The 21,282-nt window shown below is 43.3% G+C and overlaps 1 protein-coding gene across 2 annotated transcripts; it reads right to left on the bottom strand.

The window, feature by feature from the left end:
• Nucleotides 1-2,589: 2,589 nt before the first annotated feature.
• chmp2a (charged multivesicular body protein 2A) lies at nt 2,590-21,190 on the bottom strand. Of its 2 annotated transcripts, none has more exons than XM_072271970.1 (6): nt 21,052-21,190; nt 13,780-13,961; nt 8,951-9,130; nt 7,271-7,401; nt 4,873-4,934; nt 2,590-3,580 (listed from the first exon to the last, which is right to left on the bottom strand). In XM_072271970.1, the coding sequence occupies exons 2-6, from the start codon at nt 13,945-13,947 to the stop codon at nt 3,462-3,464; spliced, it is 660 nt and encodes a 219-aa protein (XP_072128071.1). In that variant the 5' UTR covers nt 13,948-13,961; nt 21,052-21,190; the 3' UTR covers nt 2,590-3,461. The 2 variants fall into 2 exon arrangements, with proteins under 2 accessions (XP_072128071.1, XP_072128072.1); XM_072271971.1 differs by having other exon boundaries at nt 21,089-21,190.
• Nucleotides 21,191-21,282: the final 92 nt, after the last annotated feature.

The following is a 21,282-nucleotide window of genomic DNA, read 5'->3' as shown; positions in this document are numbered from 1 at the left end:
GGTCACTGCCCGCCTCCCAGCTCCATCCACCAGCTCACTGCCCACCTCCTCCCTACCTAGTTCATCAGCCCATCACCCACTTGTTCAATCACTGCACAGCAACAGAAAACAATATTGAAATGAAAATCCACAAAGATGCTGGACTCTGGTCAAATTTCAAAAATAACCAAATGGTAAACACTTTATTACAGCACATCAGGTTGATCGTAAATGTGGAAACCAAAGAAAATAGGTTGCCTTAATAAAAAAGCTTTGCGAGAAATTTAACTGACTGCACATTGCCCTGACACTCATCTCCTGAGATTAGAGACACACACATACACACACACACACACACACACACACACACACACATATAATTGTGCAGGTTCGCTTCAAGAATGATGTGATTCAACAAAAGTGCATAACGGTCACTTCCATAGAAGTTATTTTACAAGATTTCATTTTTAGCTATGTTAGAAGTTGAATATTTTTACACCATGGACTCCACAGGTTCCCTCCCCATGAGCAATTGAGATCTTGTGGTAAAGAGAAGCTCACAAGATAGACTGCAGGGATAGTGCGAGTTCCTTGGGCACTCTGACAGAGATAGGGAACACTAATGAAGAGATACGACATAGGCTTCTGATACCGTGTCACACTTGCTCAGTCATTTCCAAACTCAAACACCAACCAATGGGCTGTTGATATCAAGGATATAACAACAGATTTACTTCAAGTACATTCGTTTGAACGATAGACAAGCTGAAGGCAAACTACCTGTTCATCTGATGGTTCAAACACTGCTGAAAATTCACTCCATCATCTCGTGTCGCTTGGTTTTTAGTGTTTCAGTCAGTAAGCAGCAAGCTGGATGTTGATAATATACAGCACTGAGCAGGGATGCCCAGCCAGTCTTAACAGGTGGCTGGCAGGAACGTGCACAGGAGTCTGCAGTCTTCTGGGAGCAGCCCGGCAAAATGACATGGGCCATCAAATCGCAACGCTCTCCTGCACACCTTCCACTGCAAGCAGCAATTTAACACTAAAAGAAAACTTCTACGACTCTGTTTGGAGAGGCCAAGGGCAGGGTCTGCAATGCGCAGAAGTCAGGTTTACACCATCAACTCCAGGGTAGCAGAACAGGGCTGAAAGGAACAGACCTAGTATAGATAACACCATGGGACATCTTAACGAGGCAACGCTGGGAGTTACGCTCGACACAGCCTGGGATTCACTTGCTTGTTGTACATCCTTGACAGTGATTCATTGATTTAATAGCAACCAAAGCACTACCTGTTCATCTTATGGTTCAAACACTGCTGAAAATTCACTCCATCATCTCATGTCGCTGGGTTTTTAGTGTTTCAGTCAGTAAGCAACAAGCTGGATGTTAATAATATAACTTAAAAGTAACATTAGCAAATTTGCAGATGACACAAAGCTGGGTGGCAGTGTGAAATGTGAGGAGGATGTTATGAGAATGCAGGGTGACTTGGACAGGTTGGGTGAGTGGGCAGATGCAGTTTAATGTGGATAAATGTGAGGTTATCCACTTTGGTGGCAAGAACAGGAAGGCAGATTACTATCTGAATGGTGTCAAGTTAGGAGAAGGGGAAGTACAATGAGATCTAGGTGTCCTTGTTCATCAGTCACTGAAAGTAAGCATACAGGTACAGCACGCAGTGAAGAACGCTAATGGCATGTTGGCCTTCATAACAAGGGGAGTTGAGTATAGGAGCAAAGAGGTCCTTCTGCAGTTGTACAGGGCCCTGGTGAGACCACACCTGGAGTATCGTGTACAGTTTTGGTCTCTAAATTTGAGGAAAGACATTCTAGCTATTGAGGGAGTACAGCGTAGGTTCACGAGGTTAATTCCAGGATGGCGGGACTGTCATATGTTGAAAGATTAGAGCAACTGGGGTTGTATACACTGGAATTTAGAAGGAGGAGAGGGGATCTGATTGAAACATATAAGATTATTAAGGGATTAGACACGCTAGAGGCAGGAAACATGTTCCCGATGTTGGGGAAGTCCAGAACCAGAGGCCACAGTTTAAGAATAAGGGGTAGACAATTTAGAACAGAGATGAGGAAAAACTTTTTCCACACAGAGGGTTGTGGTCTGTGGAATGCTCTGCCTCAGAAGGCAGTGGAGGCTAATTCTCTGGATTCTTTCAAGAAAGAGTTAGATAGAGCTCTTAAAGATAGCGGAATGAAGGGATATGGGGAGAAGGCAGGAAAAGGGTACTGACTGTGGATGATCAGCCATGATCACAGTGAATGGCCATGCTGGCTCGAAAGGCTGAATGGCCTACTCCTGCACCTATTGTCTAACATTGAGGAGTGACCACATCATGTAAATGGAGTTAGAGATGGGAGTAGAATTAGGACAAGCTATTGCAACGTAACCCAGGCCATCTTTATTCTACTCTCATATTTATTCATCTCTGTCACTTTTTACCATGGAATCTAGCCACATAAGCAAGTTACGCTGTAATGACACTGTCTTAGCAGTGGTGGCCCTGTTCCAGGACAATACAATAGATCGGTACATTCCATAATCAACGTTGGCAGAAGAATGTACAAAGGACAATGTTGACAAAGTGATGAGTGAGGTGAGATTTTTAATTGCACATAGAATGTCATTTCCAGTCACCCCACAGGAATAGGATTAGATGCACCAGCATAAGGTTGGAGCTGCTCTTTCTTTGGGTCTAGTGCTCACTTCACTGCGCACAAATCTCCTTGGAACTAAGTGATTTTTAAAAATAATCTGTCAGCCTTAATGCCTGAGCGACCGGGTGGGCTACAACATCCCTCTACTCCTTCTCCCAGCCGAGATGAGTGGTTGGCACGGGGTTCAAGTGCTGATGTATTTTTACTGGAGTTAGAGGAAGTGCAGTCCTGTGTACGACTGAGAATGGGAATATACATAGTCCACACTGAGCCAGTGGCCATAAAGCTCAATGTCGATTGGCACAATAGTGTTGCAGCCTCCAAGGAATTTGTGTTCACCCTCCAGCCTCTGCAACTAAACTTATTTGCTCATCTCCCTCCAAACGATCCAAGAATCACAGGTGCATTTTAAATACTTCCTTTAAAGTGGTAGTAGGGAGGGGGTGGGTTTGGATTTGGAGTGTTCCTTGCCCGAAACTTTGGTGAGCATTAAAACAACACTGGTAAAGGATGAATAAAGAAAAATAAAGATTTGGGAATAATAGACACTGGCAAGCAACAAGGCTCCAACTCTCTCCGCCACTGACTCTCAGCTATAGCGGATTCACTTAAGTTTCCTCATTCTTACGTTGGTGTGTCCTGCCCATTGCACTGTTTCAGACTTGCTACCCCCTCCCCCCCCAGATGTATCAGCTTGGCGATCACTCCCACAAACCAAAAGAAATACCAAATCACAATCGCTCCGTGCAGTCTATATTATACAGCTAATTTAAGTTTTAAAAAACAACCACGTGGCGACCCACTCAGTCTTTACGGAGGTTCTTCAGCCGTTTTTCCAGGTCAGCATCTGCATCTTCCAACACCACCGGCTCTGCCTTTTTCCCAGCGGCGACACTGAGTGATGCTCCAGTACTTGGCAGATCTGAAAGGCGAAAGGAACATCCTGGGGTTAGCTGCCCGGGGAATGGAGCAGGCCAGAGACCTCTGACAGCTACAGCTGGAGGCGGCCTTCCTACTGTGATCACAGGGCTCCACAGACCAGACCTCTTACCCATCACACCCGCACTGGATACAATCCCAACAGCAGAAGGTTAGACACGACACTTAACCTGATACGCTGCTCTCCAAGAGAAATCTACTCTGCGATAGGTAATGGTTTTCAGATGAGACAACTGTCTGCTACCTCAGCTCGACAGGGAAGATCCTAGGGCTGCGTTCTGAGCCATGGTCAGCAATTACTTCTCACAACACATCACATTTACCTGTCTGAATCGCACAACCTGGTTATTGTTTTAGTTATATTATCAGACAAAGCCTAACAAACATTTACCAAAAGCAACCACAAGAGCATAGACCTGCTATGCACTATTCAATAAGATCAACGCCCATCTGGTGTTGGCCACAATACTTGCAGCCATTATGCTGCTGGCGTTTAGGGCAGCAATGAAGGATTCAGTTCGTTTGGAAGGACTCTTCATTGTTGTTTCCATAACAATTGTTTTTGGACCAGTCTGGGTCATTAGCCCTGAGCCAAACCCACAAACCTGGCAGTGGACCACTCTTAGTCTAGCTTCTACCCTTTGACCTGTTTGGCATGAGTGACCCAAGAGCCATATCACAAGGCCCTGACTCCGGCCAACATAGCTCTCTCGGTCATTGAGGCACACAAGCTTCCGAACCCCACGATAAGGTTGTGGTCCTCTTGGAGTGTTGGCCACAATATTCTCCTACTGAGCCCCATAACCCTAAGTTCCTTTGACATCATTGGATATGAACTGGATACTGTATAAAGTGCTCAGGCATATCCAGCAGTCTTGAAAGGGTTAGGGGTCAGGTGAGGGTTTTAATGCAGGGGCTCCTTCCACACACACCGCCCCCCCCCCACCCCCAAGGTCTCACTAATACACTGGAACTTCCTGCCTGTCAGGTAGACTTCACTGAACTGTGTATGGCTGTAGGGTAGTCAAGAAGCAGGGAAGAAGGCCGTTTCACCTAACTCCATGCCAAAAAGGTCGCCTAATGAGCCATCCCATACTGAGTTTGTGCTACAGCCCTCTATACCAGGAGGCAATAAATTTCAAGAGCTTCTGATGGAGAGAAGAAAACGGGCTCAGTCTGCTCATTAGCTCACCAGTTCAATGTGTCGGCTGGATGGTATAACATTATTCAGCTGGCAAAATCCTGCAAACCCACCTTTCCCCCCGTGATACTTACTGGACAGCTCATCAGTCAGGGTCAATCCAAGTTCATCCAGGACCTGAGACACAATAGCGTCACTGAAATACAAGAGAGATAGACACGTACTAGTTTATTCTTGGCGTTCACTGTGGAGGGAGCAGAGATGTGGAGCCTGATGCCGAGATTTCTCTCTCTGGGGATTTGAGTTGAGAAACAACATTCAGTCCCTGAAAGTATGATGGCCTCGCCCTCCTGCAGCTTCACCCAACTCCCCAGACTATAAGCACGCAGGCTGTTTAATCCCATCTGCACACAAGAACAGGAGATTCCATTCAGATCTCCAACTTGTTCCCTCATCCCACTGCAGCACAGCCGACTCAAATCCCCACAAAATGCTGGAGGAACTCAGCAGACCAGGCAGTGTCTATGGAAAAGGCTACACAGTCAACATTTTGTGTGTGTTGCATTAGATTTATAGCATCTGCAGATTTTGGTGTGCTTGTGACAATCAAACCTCTTTCCTTTTACATTCCTCAGTACTCAGAGCCAGCAACCAAATCTACTAATAACAGCCACCCATTGCCAACCTGCACACTGCGCTGGAATCCATGGATCCCGCACCAGTCTCTACATCCACCCTAGGAGAGCATCACACTCAACTTGAGAGATGGAACTATTCATGACCAGTCTCCAGCCTCAGATTTGGGGGGGAGGGGGGGGGTAGGAAAGAGTATTACAGGTTTTCTCCATCCATCCTGTGTGAAATGCTTCCAGAAACTGCCCCAGCCTGCAACACTGAGTGTCATAGGAAGTCATTCCTGCCTGTGGCCATCAAACCTTACAACTCCTCCCTCGGAGGGTCAGACACCCTGAGCCAATAGGCTGGCCCTGGACTTATTTCCTGGCGTAATTTACATATTATTATTTAATTATTTATGGTTTTATTACTATTTAATTATTTATGGTGTAACTGTAACGAAAACTAATTTCCCTCAGGATCAATAATGACTATGAATAATGTTAATGCTTTGCCTGCTTCTTTTCTAAACTCCTCTCAATTACTGTAAATACCATAACCCCACAGTATACAATCTACACAAGCTTAACATCCAACTCTTTTGATCTTTCTGTATTATCGAATTGACTCTGTGTCCAAGTCAAGGCCAATACAGCCCTCTGACGCAACTATAAAATGCAACCACAGCCACGTGCAGATTTAACCGAATTTCCACTGCTTTGGTTGCTGGTGATCGGGAATTTCCTGTTTAAAGAACTGCTGATGGCCAGCGCCTCACCCTGCTCCAGGGAGCAGTAGCACCCTCTGCCTGTTCCACTACTTTGTACTTGGGGCCTCAAGATAAAAGCTTTTTGTTGTTAGGTGAATGACTTTGATGATTAAGATTTATCCACCACTGTCAGTAAAGTGGTGACAAACTTTTCATAGCGCAAAGCCACCACAGCTATATGCATGGTGCAACAGAGAAAACCCTGCAGCTTGGAAGGAACACAGCGATATGCTACATATACAGCTTTACTGTGGAATGAACACGCTTAAATCACCTTTCACTTCCCTGGGTATCAGCAGCCCAATTAGCTCTCGTTTTGCCCAGGCAGCTGATAACCCATCACTGACTCTCCAGGGAGATTGGATTTGAGTCACAGTTGAAGGATAGAGGTGTGTTTCTGCCTCCATCACCAACAAACCCCTGTGTTCATGGATACAGTGCTATTGCAGAGCACCAGGTACTAGCAGAGTAATCTAGCTCCGAGCTTGCCTGCTGAGTACGCATACACACAGTGCCTTCAGTCAGTACTTTGACGAAGAAGAAAAAACAATTTCCAAGTCTGCTAACCAAGAGACAAGATTAAGCAGAATACCTTCAAAGAAGGATGGGTGTATGGATAGTGAATCTCTGTTGAACTGCAGGAACAGGCAGAGTGTTATACTGTCCTCTGGAGCAGGGTGAAGCACTGGACATCAGCAGTTCTCAAGACAGGGAACCAAAGTAATGAACCGCCATCACTGCTGGGAGTTTGACACATCTCAGAGCTGGAGACCCAGACAAGAGTGGAAGTAAAGGTGCAGCCAACCATCAGCCACAATCACCATCCAGAGGACCATGGCTGGCAGCTGTGTGGGAGCACAGTTCCCCAAGAAACATCAAAAAGTTCCCCAAGAAACACCATCCCAATTTGGAAATACATCCACATTCTATCATTGTAACTGGATCCAAATTATCACAGCCATACCCAAAATTGCTGTGGGAACAGATGCAGTGGTTCTAAACGATGGGCTTACAACTGACTTCTCTATACCAGCTTTGTCAACATTACCACATCCGGAGATGAATAATAAAGAATCCCAAATTATGAAGCGGATTGCGCCTGCTCCTTGGACTAAAAAGTTACAACCCATGAGATACTCTCCACTTACCTTTCTTCTTCATCATCTTCATCGCCCATGGCATCATCAATGGCGTCATTCATCATTTCCTCTTTCATGTCCATGATCTCTGTCTGCTTCTCAAACTCCATCATGATCTTCTGAATCTGAGGCAACTTCAGCTGCAAGGAGAAGGACAGGTCAGGACTTCGAGTACAAGAAGACTTGATTAATCTAAACTTTCAACAACGTTTCTCTGCAGTGGATCCTCCCCAGCAACACGGATGGACAGTGCATTGAAATAGGAAGAGTTTGGACGGACAGTGCATTGAAATAGGAAGAGTTATGATGATGATTGATCATAAAGAAAAAAATTAAGAAGGTGCCCCAGGATCAAAGAGAAGCTAGTGCTTAATGTGGGCAGAATTTGCCAGCACCCAGATGCCAGTTGTGATCACTGTTATAGAAAAGATGTGGTTAAACTGGAAAGAATACAGAGAAGATTTACGAGGATGTTTCCAGGACACGAGGGCCTGAGATATAGGGAGAGGTTGGCCTGGCTGGGTCTTTATTCCTTGGAACGTAGGAGAATGAACTTTATGGAAGTGTTAGAGTGATAGATAAGTGGATGATAAGTCTTATCACAGGGTAGCAGTGTCCAAAACTAGGAGGCATAGATTTTGCTTGAGAGGGAAAAGATCTAAACGTGTTCTGAGGGGCAATTTTTTCCATGCTGAGGGTGGCGAGGATACAGAATGAGCGCAGGAAGTGGTTGGGTCAGGTACAACAGAATCATTACAGCAGCAGCTACATGGAGGGTGAGAGCTGGAGGAATTCAGAAATTGGGACTAGCTAGATAGATACCATGATTCGGCACGTTATCACTCTCCCTCATCCAGAATAACTCATCTCCAGCTCCTCACAGCTGCTGATGAATTATATTTATAGCATTTTCTGAGGCTGTCAGGGGCTCAATGAACAGCCGCCAGTTAACTTGACACTACTACACTGTGCTACTGTTATGACTTGGCAACCACGAAAGCCCTGCTCTCTGCGTTCCTTTCCTCATGTTCTTTATCCACACCTCACGATTCTTGTTGCTTTCAGTCACTAAATTCATTCCTCAACACACCAAAGAAAACCAGGAAATAGGAGCAGGAGGCCAACTCAGCACCTCAAACCTGACCCACCATTCCGTATGATCCCCAGTTGACCTACCCAGGTCTCAGCGTTCCTTCTCTCTGCCTGGTACCCAGTGTGCTCAATTTCCTGGTCTTTCAGAAGCTTAATTGCTTCCTCTTTCAACAGGCCCAGTGACCCAGCCTCCACAGCCCACCAAGGTAAATATTTCCAGAGATTCCTCACTCTCCAATATAAAATTCCACTCTTTAAAATAACTGCCCCCTAATTTTTTAACCATGACCCCTCATTTGAGAGGCACCCAGTTATAGAGACATCTTTGCATAATCCTGCCGTGGCCCTCCCCCCCAGGAGCTTATGCACTTCAATAAAATCCTCATTTTTTCTCAAATCAGAAGAATGTAGATCTAATTTCCGAAGCCACACAATAGGACAACCCTCTCATCCCAGGAATTGCCTGGTGAATTATGTATGGAGCATCCCCAATGCCAGTTAATGTCTTCTTAAATAAGGAACTGATTCAGCTGCTTTCCTCATCTTTACTATAATATTTCACCACACACCCAACACTCTTCAGAAGCAAAAACTTACCTGTTGATTCATGGTAGCCATGGCCTTGGTGACTCCTTTCATGGCCTGGGCCATGGTGTTGTTCGATTTCAGAGTCTGGATCTTCAGTGACACGGCCTGGATGTTTGCCTTCATCATAATGAACTTCTTCACATAGCGACGTGTCCGCACCAAGTCTTTTGCCATTATTTTCACTGCATCCTAGGGGTTGGCAAAAGAATACCATTCATGGGTACTGTCGAGACATTCAGTCCAGAAACAAGCTGCCATTTCGTTCCCCACAAAAAGTGTTTTTTTTAGATAATGTTGAATTCTAAAGCTGATAGATGGATAAAAGTAAGGAAAAACTCAGAGCACAAAACGAGACCCATGAAATCCAGCTCCTTCCTCCACTTTATTCAAGTCACTACTCCACAGCTCCAGTGACCCGTCCTTCAATCCCATACTGTCTGTAAGCTTCCCTTGTGACTCCGGCTTCCCCCACATCCCAAAGATGTGCAGCTTTAATTAAGTGGGGAACACGAAGTGGCATTGGTATTAATGTAATTGGGAGCGTGAAAGTCAGCACAGACTTGGTGGGCTGAAAGGCCTGGTATGAGACTCCAAATCAAATCCCTTCACTGCATCCTCGTTTTCCTCAGTTATTCATTCAATCCCCTCTTGCATGTTCCTCAGTTATTCATTCAATCCCCTCTTGCATGTTCCTCAGTTATTCATTCAATCCCCTCTTGCATGTTCCTCAGTTATTCATTCAATCCCCTCTTGCATGTTCCTCAGTTATTCATTCAATCCCCTCTTGCATGTTCCTCAGTTATTCATTCAATCCCCTCTTGCATATTCCTCAGTTATTCATTCAATCCCCTGTTACAGGTTTCTCTGCTACTTGTTTCAATTCTTCCCCAGTTCCATTTTGTCTACACTCAGCAGAGGATTTTCCCCTGACCTTTAAGTCAGATGTCATGGTAACTACTATGTTTAATAGTCCTGACTTTAGGCTCCTCCACAAAACCACAGCTTCATCAGCCTGCTGGAAGACCTAGCAAGGGTTTTATCACATCATCCTTCAGCTCTCCCTTTTCTAGCTCGCACGGTCCACTACATGTGTAGGGCAAGGAGTGCACACCGTCGGTAACGGATTCATAGCCATACAGCATGGAAACAGGCCCTTCAGCCCAATTACTCCATACTGACCACATTTCCAATCCAAGCTAGACCCATTTGGTCCACATCCCAATGAACTTTTCTTATCCGTGTACTTCCCCAAGTGACTTTTAAACGTTGTTAACGTACCTGCCTCAAACTCATTCCATGTATAGAATACCCTCTCAGTTTCCTCTTAATTGCTCCCCTCTCACACTAAACCCATGTCCTCGATAGTCTGGGCGAGAACCAAGAGTGACATGAGCAGAAGGGTTTTTGTTTTACACACCGAGTGGTTCTGCTCGGTTAGGGAAGTTGTGGCAGTTAAAACAGAGTGAGATAATACTCCATCTTGGTAGTCTCCAACTGATTTTATCAATATTGATTTCTTTGTCTTCTAGTAACCATTCCCCTCTATTCCTCCTATCCTCCTGACCCCTTTACCCCTTCAATTTCTACTCCCGCATCTTCAAGAACTGCCCATCACCTTCAACTTCCTCTCTCTGGTTGCCCACCTCCTTCCCTTTATTCCATAATCCACTAGGGCCATGGAATAAAGGATTCCTTCTTCAGCCCTTTGTCTCTCCCACCTATGACACTGGGGCAGCACGGTAACGTAGGGTTAGGTTCCATGGAATCCTGGGTAAACCAGTTAGATGGATTCACAATTGGCTCGGAGGTCGGAAGGTGGTGGTACTGAAGGCTGTTTCCCAGAATGGAGGCCAGTGACTTGTGTAGTGACGTAGGGGACACAAGGTTAGATTAGCAAGCTTATGTATGACATAGACCTTGGTGTTGTTGATAGTGAAGGTTATAATAGATTATAGTGGGGTCTTGATCTGTTAGGGAAGAGCCTGAGGAGTAGCAAATGGATTTCAATACAGACAAGTAAGTGTGAGTTAATACAACTTAGAAAGTCAAACCATTGTAGGAGTTGGATGATGAACGGCTGAGTGCTGGTAATGTGAGCAATAAAGTGTAACGGATTAGAGGGACGTTGGAGCACAAGTGTAGCTTGTTGAAAGTAGCATCACAGGTAGACGGTGGTGAAAAAGGCATTTAGCACACCGGTTTTCATCAGTCAGAGCACTGAGACAGGAGCTGGACATCACGTTGTTGGTGACGCCGCACCTGGGGAGTATTGTTTTGGTTACTTTGTTATCGGAAAGACATGGTTAAACGGGAAAGAGTGCAGAGAAGATCTACGAGAGCATTGCCGGGACTAGTGCAACAGAGTTATGGGAAAGGTTAGCTGGGACAGGTCTTCATTCCTTGGAGTGTAGGGGAATGAGGGGTGACCTTATAGAAATGTTTAAACTTATGAGAGAGATAGATGAATGGTAGAAGTTTTTCCCTAGGGCAGAAGAGTCCAAAACCATGGGGGCACAGGTTAATGGTGGGAGGGAAAAGATTTTAAAGGGTCCTTTTTCACATAGAGGGTGGTGAGTACATGGAATGAGCTGCCAGAGGAAGTGAGTGAGGCAGGTACAACATTATCATTTATAAGCATCTTGGATAAGTACATAGAGGGGCAGGGCTTAAATGGACATGTGTCGAAACCAAGAAAATGGGACTAGCTGGTTGGAAACTGTAGTCATCATAGACTCACTGAGCCAAAGGGCCTGTATCCAAGTATTGCTATAGGACACCAAGTGACATTGATCATTGCTGAACTTAGAGTCGGTGGCAAAGCATTTGCTGGTGTCAGGTACGCACTCACAGCTGATCCAAGCTGTGGTGCAACCCCGTCCAGCCAATTTCCCTATCAGCAATGGAAGGACACTGCTCTACCTGAAAAGATTGTAGGCCGGTGAGCCTTGTATCAATGGTGGAGAGGTTACTGGAGAAGATTCTCAGGCAAAGGATCTACTCACACCTGGGAGAACATAACTTTATTAGGGATAGCCAGCATGGCTTGGTGTATGGGCAGTCATGGCTTACAAACATAATTGAGTTATTTTTAGAAGTGACAAAGATGATTGATCAGGGTAGAGTAGTAGATGCTGTATATATAGACTTTAAAAAAAGCATTTGACAAAGTCCCTTAGGCTGATCCATGTGATTAAGACACATGCAATTCATGAAAACTTAGTGGACTGAATTCAAAACTGGCTCGGCCATTTAAGTCAGAGTGTAGTGCAGGAGTGCAGGGCTATTATTCTCACTGGGGACCTGTGACCATTCGTGTTCCACAAGGATGAACACTAGGAGATTTTTTTGTTTGTGAATGACCAGGATGAAAATGAAGGTGGAATACTCGTGTTCCACAAGGATCAATGCGTAGAGTTTTTCAGTTTGTGAACCACCAGCGTGAAAATGATTAGTAAGTTAGCTGTGACACAAAAATTGGAAGAGCTGTGGATCGCAAGTCAAAGGATACTGCAGGATATAGACCAGTTGGAAACGGCAGATGGGGTGTATTCTAATGGAAGTCAAAAGCAGTAAATGGCAGGACCCTGAGAAGTACTGACGTACACAGGCGTAAGCAGATGCTCAGTTTAATTCACCATCTTGGCTGGAGCAGACATTGTGGGCTGTAAGGCCTGTCCTTGTGCTTTCATGTTTCTCTTACAGAGACATAGCCAATGATTACAATACCTGACAATATTAATGGCACCGTGGTTTAGTTACTGCGCTGGTAATGCAGAGGCTTGAAGTCAAGTACTGTTGAGGACAAGAATCATGATTTAAACCTGTGCATTGATGAAGCATTGCTGATGTTTCTCAATCGCAATGACCTGAAGGTAGAGCTATTATTGGTAGAGCTCCCCAACACTCCTGGATCTCGCAGGGGTGCCCAACCTGGGGCCCACGGACACCTCGGTTAGTGGTAGGGGTCCATGGCATAAAAAAGGTTGGGGACCCCTGAAAGGTGGGCAAGGTATGCATCTTGAGAGTGAGCATTTGACGGCTCTGGGCCTGCATTCACTGGAATTCAGAAGAATGAGAGGTGACCTGTTGAATGGTGAAAGGCCTTGATAGAGTGGACATGGAGGAGATGTCTCCTATGATGGGGGAGTCCAAGACCAGAGGGCACGGCCTCAAAGTAGAGGGATGTCCTTTTAGAATGGATTTGAGGAGGAATTTGTGGAGAGTAGAAAATCTGTGGATTTATTTGCCATAGGCAGATTTGGAGGCCAAGTCTTTATATATATTTAAGACAGAGTTTGGTAGATTCTTGATTGGTCTGGACATGAAGGGATACAGGGCGAAAGCAGGAGATTGGGGCTGAGAGGAAAATTGGATCAGCCATGATAAAATGGCAGAGAAGATTTGATGCACTAAATGGCCTAATTCTGCTCCTGTATCTTATGGAAACCTACAGATGTGTACTTGATAGGTGTAGTGGGCAAACAATTACACTAGCTCAACTTTGTCCATTGTGTCCTCCCTTTTACCTCCAGATTTCACCACTGATCCACACACTAGGTGCAATTTACAGTGAACCTCTGGGCTGTGAGAGGAAACCAGAGCACCTGGAGGAAACTGACACAATGACAGGCAAATTCCACACACCCAGGTCACCGGGAGAGAGTGGCTCTCCCAGACGCACCACTGCGCTTTCTGTCGGGAAGAGGTTCACCACCCTCTGCACAAATCTTTTTTTTTCTGATCTCTGTTCTAAGTGATCCAGCTCACATCAGAAATAGCCCATCAGTTTACTCTCCTCTTGAAGAATTAGCTCCTGAAAAGGCTTTGTGTGCACATACCATCTGCCCCTGTTTGGCCATTTTCTTGATGTCAGCAATGATCTTCTTCTCCTGCTGCTCCAGCTTCGTTCGCTCGCGGTCTAATTCCCTCATGGCCCGGTTCAGTGCCCGCTGGTTCTGCCGGAGCATCTCCTCCGGGGTCTTTCTTCTTCCGAATATGGCATTCATGGTGCTTCACTGAACTGTGGCAGAGGAAAGCAAAGAATATCAGGGTCGGCGTAGCTTACAATTCTTTGCCTTTATCAATTGCTTTATTAATTTAAAAAAAGTACATATATACAAACAAAAGGATTATCTCATATCTATATTGATAATAATACATATAAAAGGTAAAATAAACATTATCAAGATCACACACAGTATTAATCTAATAGTATATAATAAAAAGTAAGATAATCAATTCTCCTCTCATCATTTCCTAAAAAGAAAAAAGATAAAGAAACTTCTATAATTAATATATATGTGTGTGTATATATATAAAAATCCATTATTCTCTATAAATAAAAAAAAAAATAGAAAAAGAAAAAAGAAAAAAAAGGGGGACTGGGCAGCCCATATTGAGAGTAAAAGCAAGAAAAAAGAAAAACTTTCTGATCAAATCCAAAGTTTCGAGAAAGTAACTGGAAGAGCATGTAAGTATTTCAGTAAAAGTCTTAAAATATTCTACTGTAAATCCATCTGGTCCCAGAGCTTTACCTGATTGAAAAGAGGATATAACCCTATTTCCTCTCGTTTAATAGGCACATCTAATGTATTCATATCTTGAATAGAAATTTTGGGTATATTCAATCTTTGCAAGAATCTATTCATAAAAGTAGTATTGTCTGGAAAATCAAATTTATAAAGGCTAGAGTAAAGATCCAGAAATATCTTATTAATTTCGTGACAATCTGACGTTTCAGTTCTATCAGTTCTTCGTATTTTCAAAATCTGCCTTTTAGCCATAGATGCTTTAAGTTGACCGGCCAACAACTTACCTGACTTATCCCCATGTATATAAAATTGACTTTTAGATTTCAAAAGTTGCTGCTCAATGGGAAAAGTCAGAAGCAGATCATACTGTGCTTGAAGTTCCACCCCTTCTTTATATAGATCTTCACTAGGTGTTATTGAATAAACTTTATTTCTTTAATCCTGTTAGTAATCACTAAAACTTCATCTTTAGTCTTCCTTCTTAAAGCTATTGAATATGAGATTAGCTATCCCCTAAGAAAAGATTTCATCGCATCCCAAATAACCAAATTTGTATTTAATTCAAAAAATAGAGAAATTTGCTCTTTAATAAAACTTACAAATGTTGAACCATGCAGCAATGTAGCATTAAATCTCCACTGAGATGCATTCCGTATATTATCAGGGAACTTCAGTATTAATTTCGTGGGTGCATGATCCGACAACGCAATAGCGTCATACGCACAGTCAGCCACAAAAGGCACCAGTCACGTATCCAACAAAAAATCAGTTCTTGAATATTTACGATGTACATGTGAAAGAAAAGAAAATTCCTTATCTTTCGGATGGAGAAATCTCCAAATATCGAACAGGCCATATTCTAGTAAAAAAGAATTAATACAGGTCGCAACCTTATTAGGAAGTCATGGATTGGTTGATGATCTATCAATCGAAGGATTGAGACAACAGTTAAAGTCACTGCCCATGATCAACTTACATTCATTTAAATTCAGCAATGCAGAAAATAACTTCTCAAAAAAATTCAGGGCTTCCACCTAATATGACAAATGCTCTCTTTCAGCTTAAACCACTTCAAAAAGGGTTGATAGCTAAAATTTATAAACGGTTATTGAATTGACGAATGATATCTAATGATAAAATTAAACGTGCTTGGGAATTGGAATTTCAAGAGTCATTTTCAGATAATCAATGGAGTAAAATTTTTCATTTGGTGAATAATTCATCTATTTGTGCCCGTCATTCCTTGATACAGTTCAAGGTAGTGCATCGGGCTCATATGTCAAAGGATAAACTGGCAAGTATTTTTTCCAACATTAATCCCATTTGTGACAGATGTAATAGTGAGGTGGCCACTTTAACTCATATGTTTTGGTCTTGTATAAAGCTAGATAATTTTTGGAGAGCTGTTTTTAAAATGCTATCAAAAGTCTTGGATCTGGATTTACAACCTAATTTACTTACGGCAATTTTTGGGATTATCCCATCGGACGCAGGAAATATTCCTGTTTCTGCTCAACGTATGATAGTCTCTTCAACTTAATTGGTTAGGAGAGCCATTTTGTTGAAGTGGAAGGATTCCAATCCACCTATTGTTTTTTATTGGCCTGTCCATTATGTCCTGTTTCAGTTTAGAGAAAATAAGTCGTCGGACATTTGATACATCCTTTAAATTTGAACAAGTCTGACGACTTTTTAATCAATATTTCATTTGATTTCATTTATTACTCTTCCAATTATTTCTTTTTGAAGTTTTAGATTTGATCAGAAAGTCATATCCTTAGAATGGACTGCCCAGTCCCCTTTTTTCCTTTTCTTTTTTTCTTACAGCTTGGTGGGGTTTTTTCCTTCTCATTTTTAAAATTTAGTTTATTTTCTCTCTCTCTATGAATTGATAAGAGAAGAATTAGTTGTCTTTCTTTTTTATTATATATTACATATTTGCTTATACTATGTATGATCTTGATAATGTCTATTTTACTTTCTGTGTGTTGTTATTGATATATATATTCGAGATAATTCTCCTCTTGTTTGTATATATGCTCTTTCTAAATCAATAAAAAGATTAATAAAGAAAGAAAAAATTCAGGGCTATCTACATTAGGTGCGTACACACACACACCAAAGCCATGTTTTGACCACATAACAAACTAGTAGCAATTAAGTATCTTCCAATTGAATCAGTGACAGTTTTAAGGTGTACAAAAGGGATTTTAAAATTAATAAAAATAGATACCCTTGTAACTTTAGTTACTGATGAAGAGTGAAACTGAGAACCCCTCGAAAATTTTAAAAAAACGTTTTCATCCTCCCTACGGATATGGGTCTCTTGCACAAAAATAATACCAGCTTGAATACTAGCAGAGATGCGAAGAAATTTTTTTCGCCAGAAGGTGGTGAATCTATGGAATTTGTTGCCACAGAGGCCAAGTCATTGGGTGTATTTAAGGCAGGGATTGATAGGTATCTGAGTAGCCAGGGCATCAAAGGTTATGGTGAGAAGGCGGGGGAGTGGAACTAAATGGGAGAATGGATCAGCTCATGATAAAATGGCGGAGCAGACTCGATGGGCCAAATGGCCAACTTCTGCTCCTTTGTCTTATAGTCTCATGGAAGTGTTTTTAATTTCTTAAAGATCTTTCTACGCTTAATAGGTTGGTTCAAGCCATTCAGGTTCCAAGAGATTATATTAATTTTATTAACATCCATAATAAGGCTTTATTTTAAGATCTTAAAAAATAAGTTAGTGCGCTGGCACAGACCACTCCTGCAGGGAAGAACAAATTATGGATTGGATCAGAGAGAAAAAAAGCAACATGATTGACAGGAAAACCTCTCAGGACCACCCAGTCGAAATAACCTAAACTAATAGTTCCACCCCCCTCCCCCCAAACCTGAAAACCATCCAACAGCATGTTAAACTATAATCCCTTAACCCCTCTCTCGAATAGGCAGACTCTTTTTAAAAAGTTATACATTAACACCACTGACTAAAGACACAACACATACATGAAGAAATAAACAAATTCCAAATATTTTGATACTATGTCCAACACAGGTTAAAACGTAGTTAACAGTGGCCATCTTAAACTCATTTAATAAAAATTGATCATACATTCAAAAAAGATAGATCCAACCAAATAATATGTTACTACTAGTGTTAAACGTTTACAAATCCTAAAAACGATGTGTGGGCAGTCATAAAATGCAGATTGAACTTTCAATGATCCAGCTACAAACGACTCCCAGCCGAGGATTAAGTGTTTAAATTGCCTACAAGACAGGCTTAAACTCCTTTATAAATTTCCAAGCCTCTTCTGGGGAGTCAAATCATTTTGGGTGGGCATTAGGCAGGGAAATTCTCAAACAAGCTGGATAACACAAAGAGGGACAACAGTTCTTCTTATACAGTTCAGCCATCACTTCCCGATATTTAATTCTTTCTGCATAAACCTCTGGGGCAAAATCTTCAACCTTGCAAATCTCTACTCCATTATAAATTAGCTTCCCCCCCCCCCAACTTCCTAGCATCTTGAAGAATTGCTTCTTTAGTAGCAAAGTAATGCAAAGATAGAATCACAAGTCGAGGTTTCAACTCAACGGAAGGCTTCGGGGGAGGATTCGATGAGCTGTATCTATCATCGGAGGAGCTTCAAGTATCTCACTAAAAAGTGAGTGTAGCATATTCATGAAAACTTTAGTGGCTCGCCGGTTTCCATGTTTTCAGGCAAACCCAGTATGCGTAACTTCATCCTACGACTTCTGCTTTCCAAATCTGTCGTTTTCTTAATTCTTAATAATTCTGAAGAAAGCTCAACAATTTTCTTTTCCATAGTAGATATCTTTAATTCTTGTTCATTAATCACTTGATTCACTGTCTCCTGTTCTCTTCCGATTCTATTAGTGTCCTTTTTAAGAGTCTGATATTGAAATTCCAGATTCCTCAAAGATTCCTGGACAGCAGAAACGGTTGTTTCAAGCTATTCATTAGCATTCATCAGATTATCAATCTTGGTGTCCACCATTCCGATCTTGGTGTTAATATCTTGCATCAAAGAAAACATTCTTTCTGAATTAGAGACTTCCTCTGATCCCTTTGTTTGTTCGGCTTCGGAAACAATTTTGCCACCTCTTAATTCGACTCTAGTTCGGGTTCCAGCCATCGTAAGTAAATTGTAAATCCTTCACTAAAAGTAATAAATCTTCAAAGTTTAAACAAACCTAGCAGTGGAAAGTAAGTTGTTAAAGGAAGGAGTAGCACCAACACGCGTCTTACTCCATGGGTTGCCGAAAGGAGACTCCAATAGCTTACAACTCTAATCCTTCTTTTTCACCAACAGCAGATTTCCAAGCCTGGTTGTAAGTTTTCAGAGATAGCTACAAGTCTAGAAGTCCCAAAGGCTACCACCAGTCTGCCACAGAGCCTCGGAGGACCCCCACCGCAGACTTCATTAAAGTAGCTGCTGCAATACAACAAATCTTAAAGGCATCCATGTTGTTGATAATTATCTACCTTCCTTCACTTTACTTTTATTCCAATTATGCTTTATTTTTCCAGATTTTGTGCAGAATGAAGATATTATTAATACTTTAAGTTATGACCAGTTCTGAAGCAGCTGTTTTATCTTTGCAGGTGCATTTACTGTCAGAAAGTTCAAAGTAAATTTATTAGGAAATACACATATGTCACCATATGCAACCCTGAGATTCATTTTCTTGGAGGCATTCAAAGTAAATTCAAGAACCATATCAGAATCAACAAAAGATCAAATCACACCCAAGAGGATGGAGAAATACCAATGTATAAGACAACAAACTGCAAAAACAGAGAATTTTTAAAGAAGTAAATAAGCAATAAATAACGAGAACATCAGTTAAAGAGCCCTTGAAAGTGAGGCCATAGGTTGTGGAAACAGTTCAGTGAAGGGGTGAGTAAAGTTATCCACTCTGGTTCAGGAGCCTAATGGTTGAGGGGTAATAACTATGCCTGAACCTGGTAGTGTGGATCCTGAGGCTCCTGTACCTGCTTCCTGATGATAGCAGTGAGCAGAGAGCATGACCTGGACGGTGGGTGCTCCAATGATGATGTGCTTTCCTGCGACAGTGTTTCATGTAGATACACTCAAAGGTGAGAAGGGTTTTTACCCGTGGTGGACTGGGCCTTATCCACTACTTTATATGTAGGTTTTTCTATTCAAAAAGGCATTGGTGTTTCCCTACCAGACCGTGATGCAGCCTGTTGAAATACTCTTCCCCACGCATCAACAGAAGTTAGTCAGTGTTTAAGATGACATGCCAAACCTTCACAAACTTCTAAAAAAAAAGCGTAGAGGTGCTGTTGTGCTTTCTTTGTAATGGCACTTGCATACTGAACTCGGGAGAGAGCCTTTGAAATGATAACACTGAGCAATTTAAAGTTGCTGACCTTCCCCACCTCTGATCCCCCGAGCGGTTAAAGATATCAGCGAACACTCCAACCAGTTGATCAGCACAAGTCTTTAGTACTTGGCCATGTACCCTGCCTGGGCCGGACGCTTCCCATGGGCTCAGCCTCCTGAAGGATACTCTCATGTCGGATCGGAGACTGAAAACACTGGGCTGTGTGTGGCAGGTCCACGATGACTCCATTTAGAAGTTTCACTGAGCCCATTTGGGACATCAGTAGTGTACAGTCCCAAGTCCTTTCACTAGGAAGGAGGGTCGAGTGAGTCACAAAGAAGTCCCAGAGTGCTGGTAGGTCTTGCATGCTCCATTGTAACAGGATTTGGATTAATTTTATTTATCATGTGTACTTCAGAACATACAGGGAAACGTGTCTTAATAACCGACACAGCCCAAGGATGTGCCGGGGGCAGCCTGCAAGTGTTGCCAGACATCCTGTCACCAACACAGCGTGCCCACAATGCTCACAACAACACAAGTAAGAAACCAACAGCAAAACAAGCCCTATTCCTCCCTCCCACAGTCCCCCAACCCCATCTCTGCATTTCAGTCTCCAGCAGGTTCTTACAGATTTGTAGGCTTCGACAGGATTTACTATTTACTTCTACAGTCTGAAGTAGAATTATTATCCAGACGCCTGCTCACTCCTATCAGGCCACATGATCATTTAACCCAACGTTTCACGCGGAAGACAGCCCCTCTGACTGTGTAGCAGTCAGTTAGAACTGCAATGAGACCGTTGACCAGATCTTGGTGCGCAAGTGTCTGCAGTGGCAATTAAACAGAAAACGTTCAGCAAACGTTCAGCCAGTGCTGCCTACCAAGCCTCCTAGAGTCGGGGCTCCCAGTCCAAGGGCTCAGGCCCAGCCCTGGACACAGTGAGGCTCGCCGAAGGAGAATCCCAGCAGAAGAACACTTCCCCTCCCACCGGTACCCACTCGGTGTCCGGCCAGCGCTTCCTCACTCCCACCACCTCTCCCTCTCCCCTTCACTTGTTCCCGAGCCCCCCATCCCGGGCCTTCTGCCAACCTCCACGTTCACTCCCTTCCACTGCCCCGTCCCCAGCCTACACTCAACCGGGCAGCCCCGCAAGGCCGCACACAGTGTTTGTGACGCCCACCGCGGTCCTGAGACCCCCACCTTTCACCGGGGAAGCGGAGACCCCCTTCCGACTCACGGAAAACGTTTCCTGTTGTTGCCGGCGACGTCAGAATAACGTCATCCAACAATAACAAATCAACTTTCGTTCCACGGCCGGCGCACCCGTCTCGAGACTCGTGAGGCCGGCTGCGTAATGACGTCACCTAATGGGAGGAGTGGGAGCCCCGCATCGAGCGTTCGATTCCCGGTGGTGGAGCATGTTCGGCCCGA

The sequence above is a fragment of the Mobula birostris genome, chromosome 11, assembly GCF_030028105.1.
Source record: "Mobula birostris isolate sMobBir1 chromosome 11, sMobBir1.hap1, whole genome shotgun sequence".
Classification (NCBI taxonomy): domain Eukaryota; kingdom Metazoa; phylum Chordata; class Chondrichthyes; order Myliobatiformes; family Myliobatidae; genus Mobula; species Mobula birostris.
This window is presented reverse-complemented; position numbering and strand designations above follow the sequence as displayed.

Excerpts from the sequence above, each read along its gene's own strand:
- chmp2a (XM_072271970.1), bottom strand. The coding sequence starts at position 13,947 with ATGAATGCCATATTCGGAAGAAGAAAGACCCCGGAGGAGATGCTCCGG. Across the intron at positions 7,402-8,950 it reads TGGCTACCATGAATCAACAG|CTGAAGTTGCCTCAGATTCA; the intron begins GTAAGTTTTTGC and ends TTCTCCTTGCAG. Across the intron at positions 4,935-7,270 it reads GAAGATGATGAAGAAGAAAG|TGACGCTATTGTGTCTCAGG; the intron begins GTAAGTGGAGAG and ends CTTGTATTTCAG.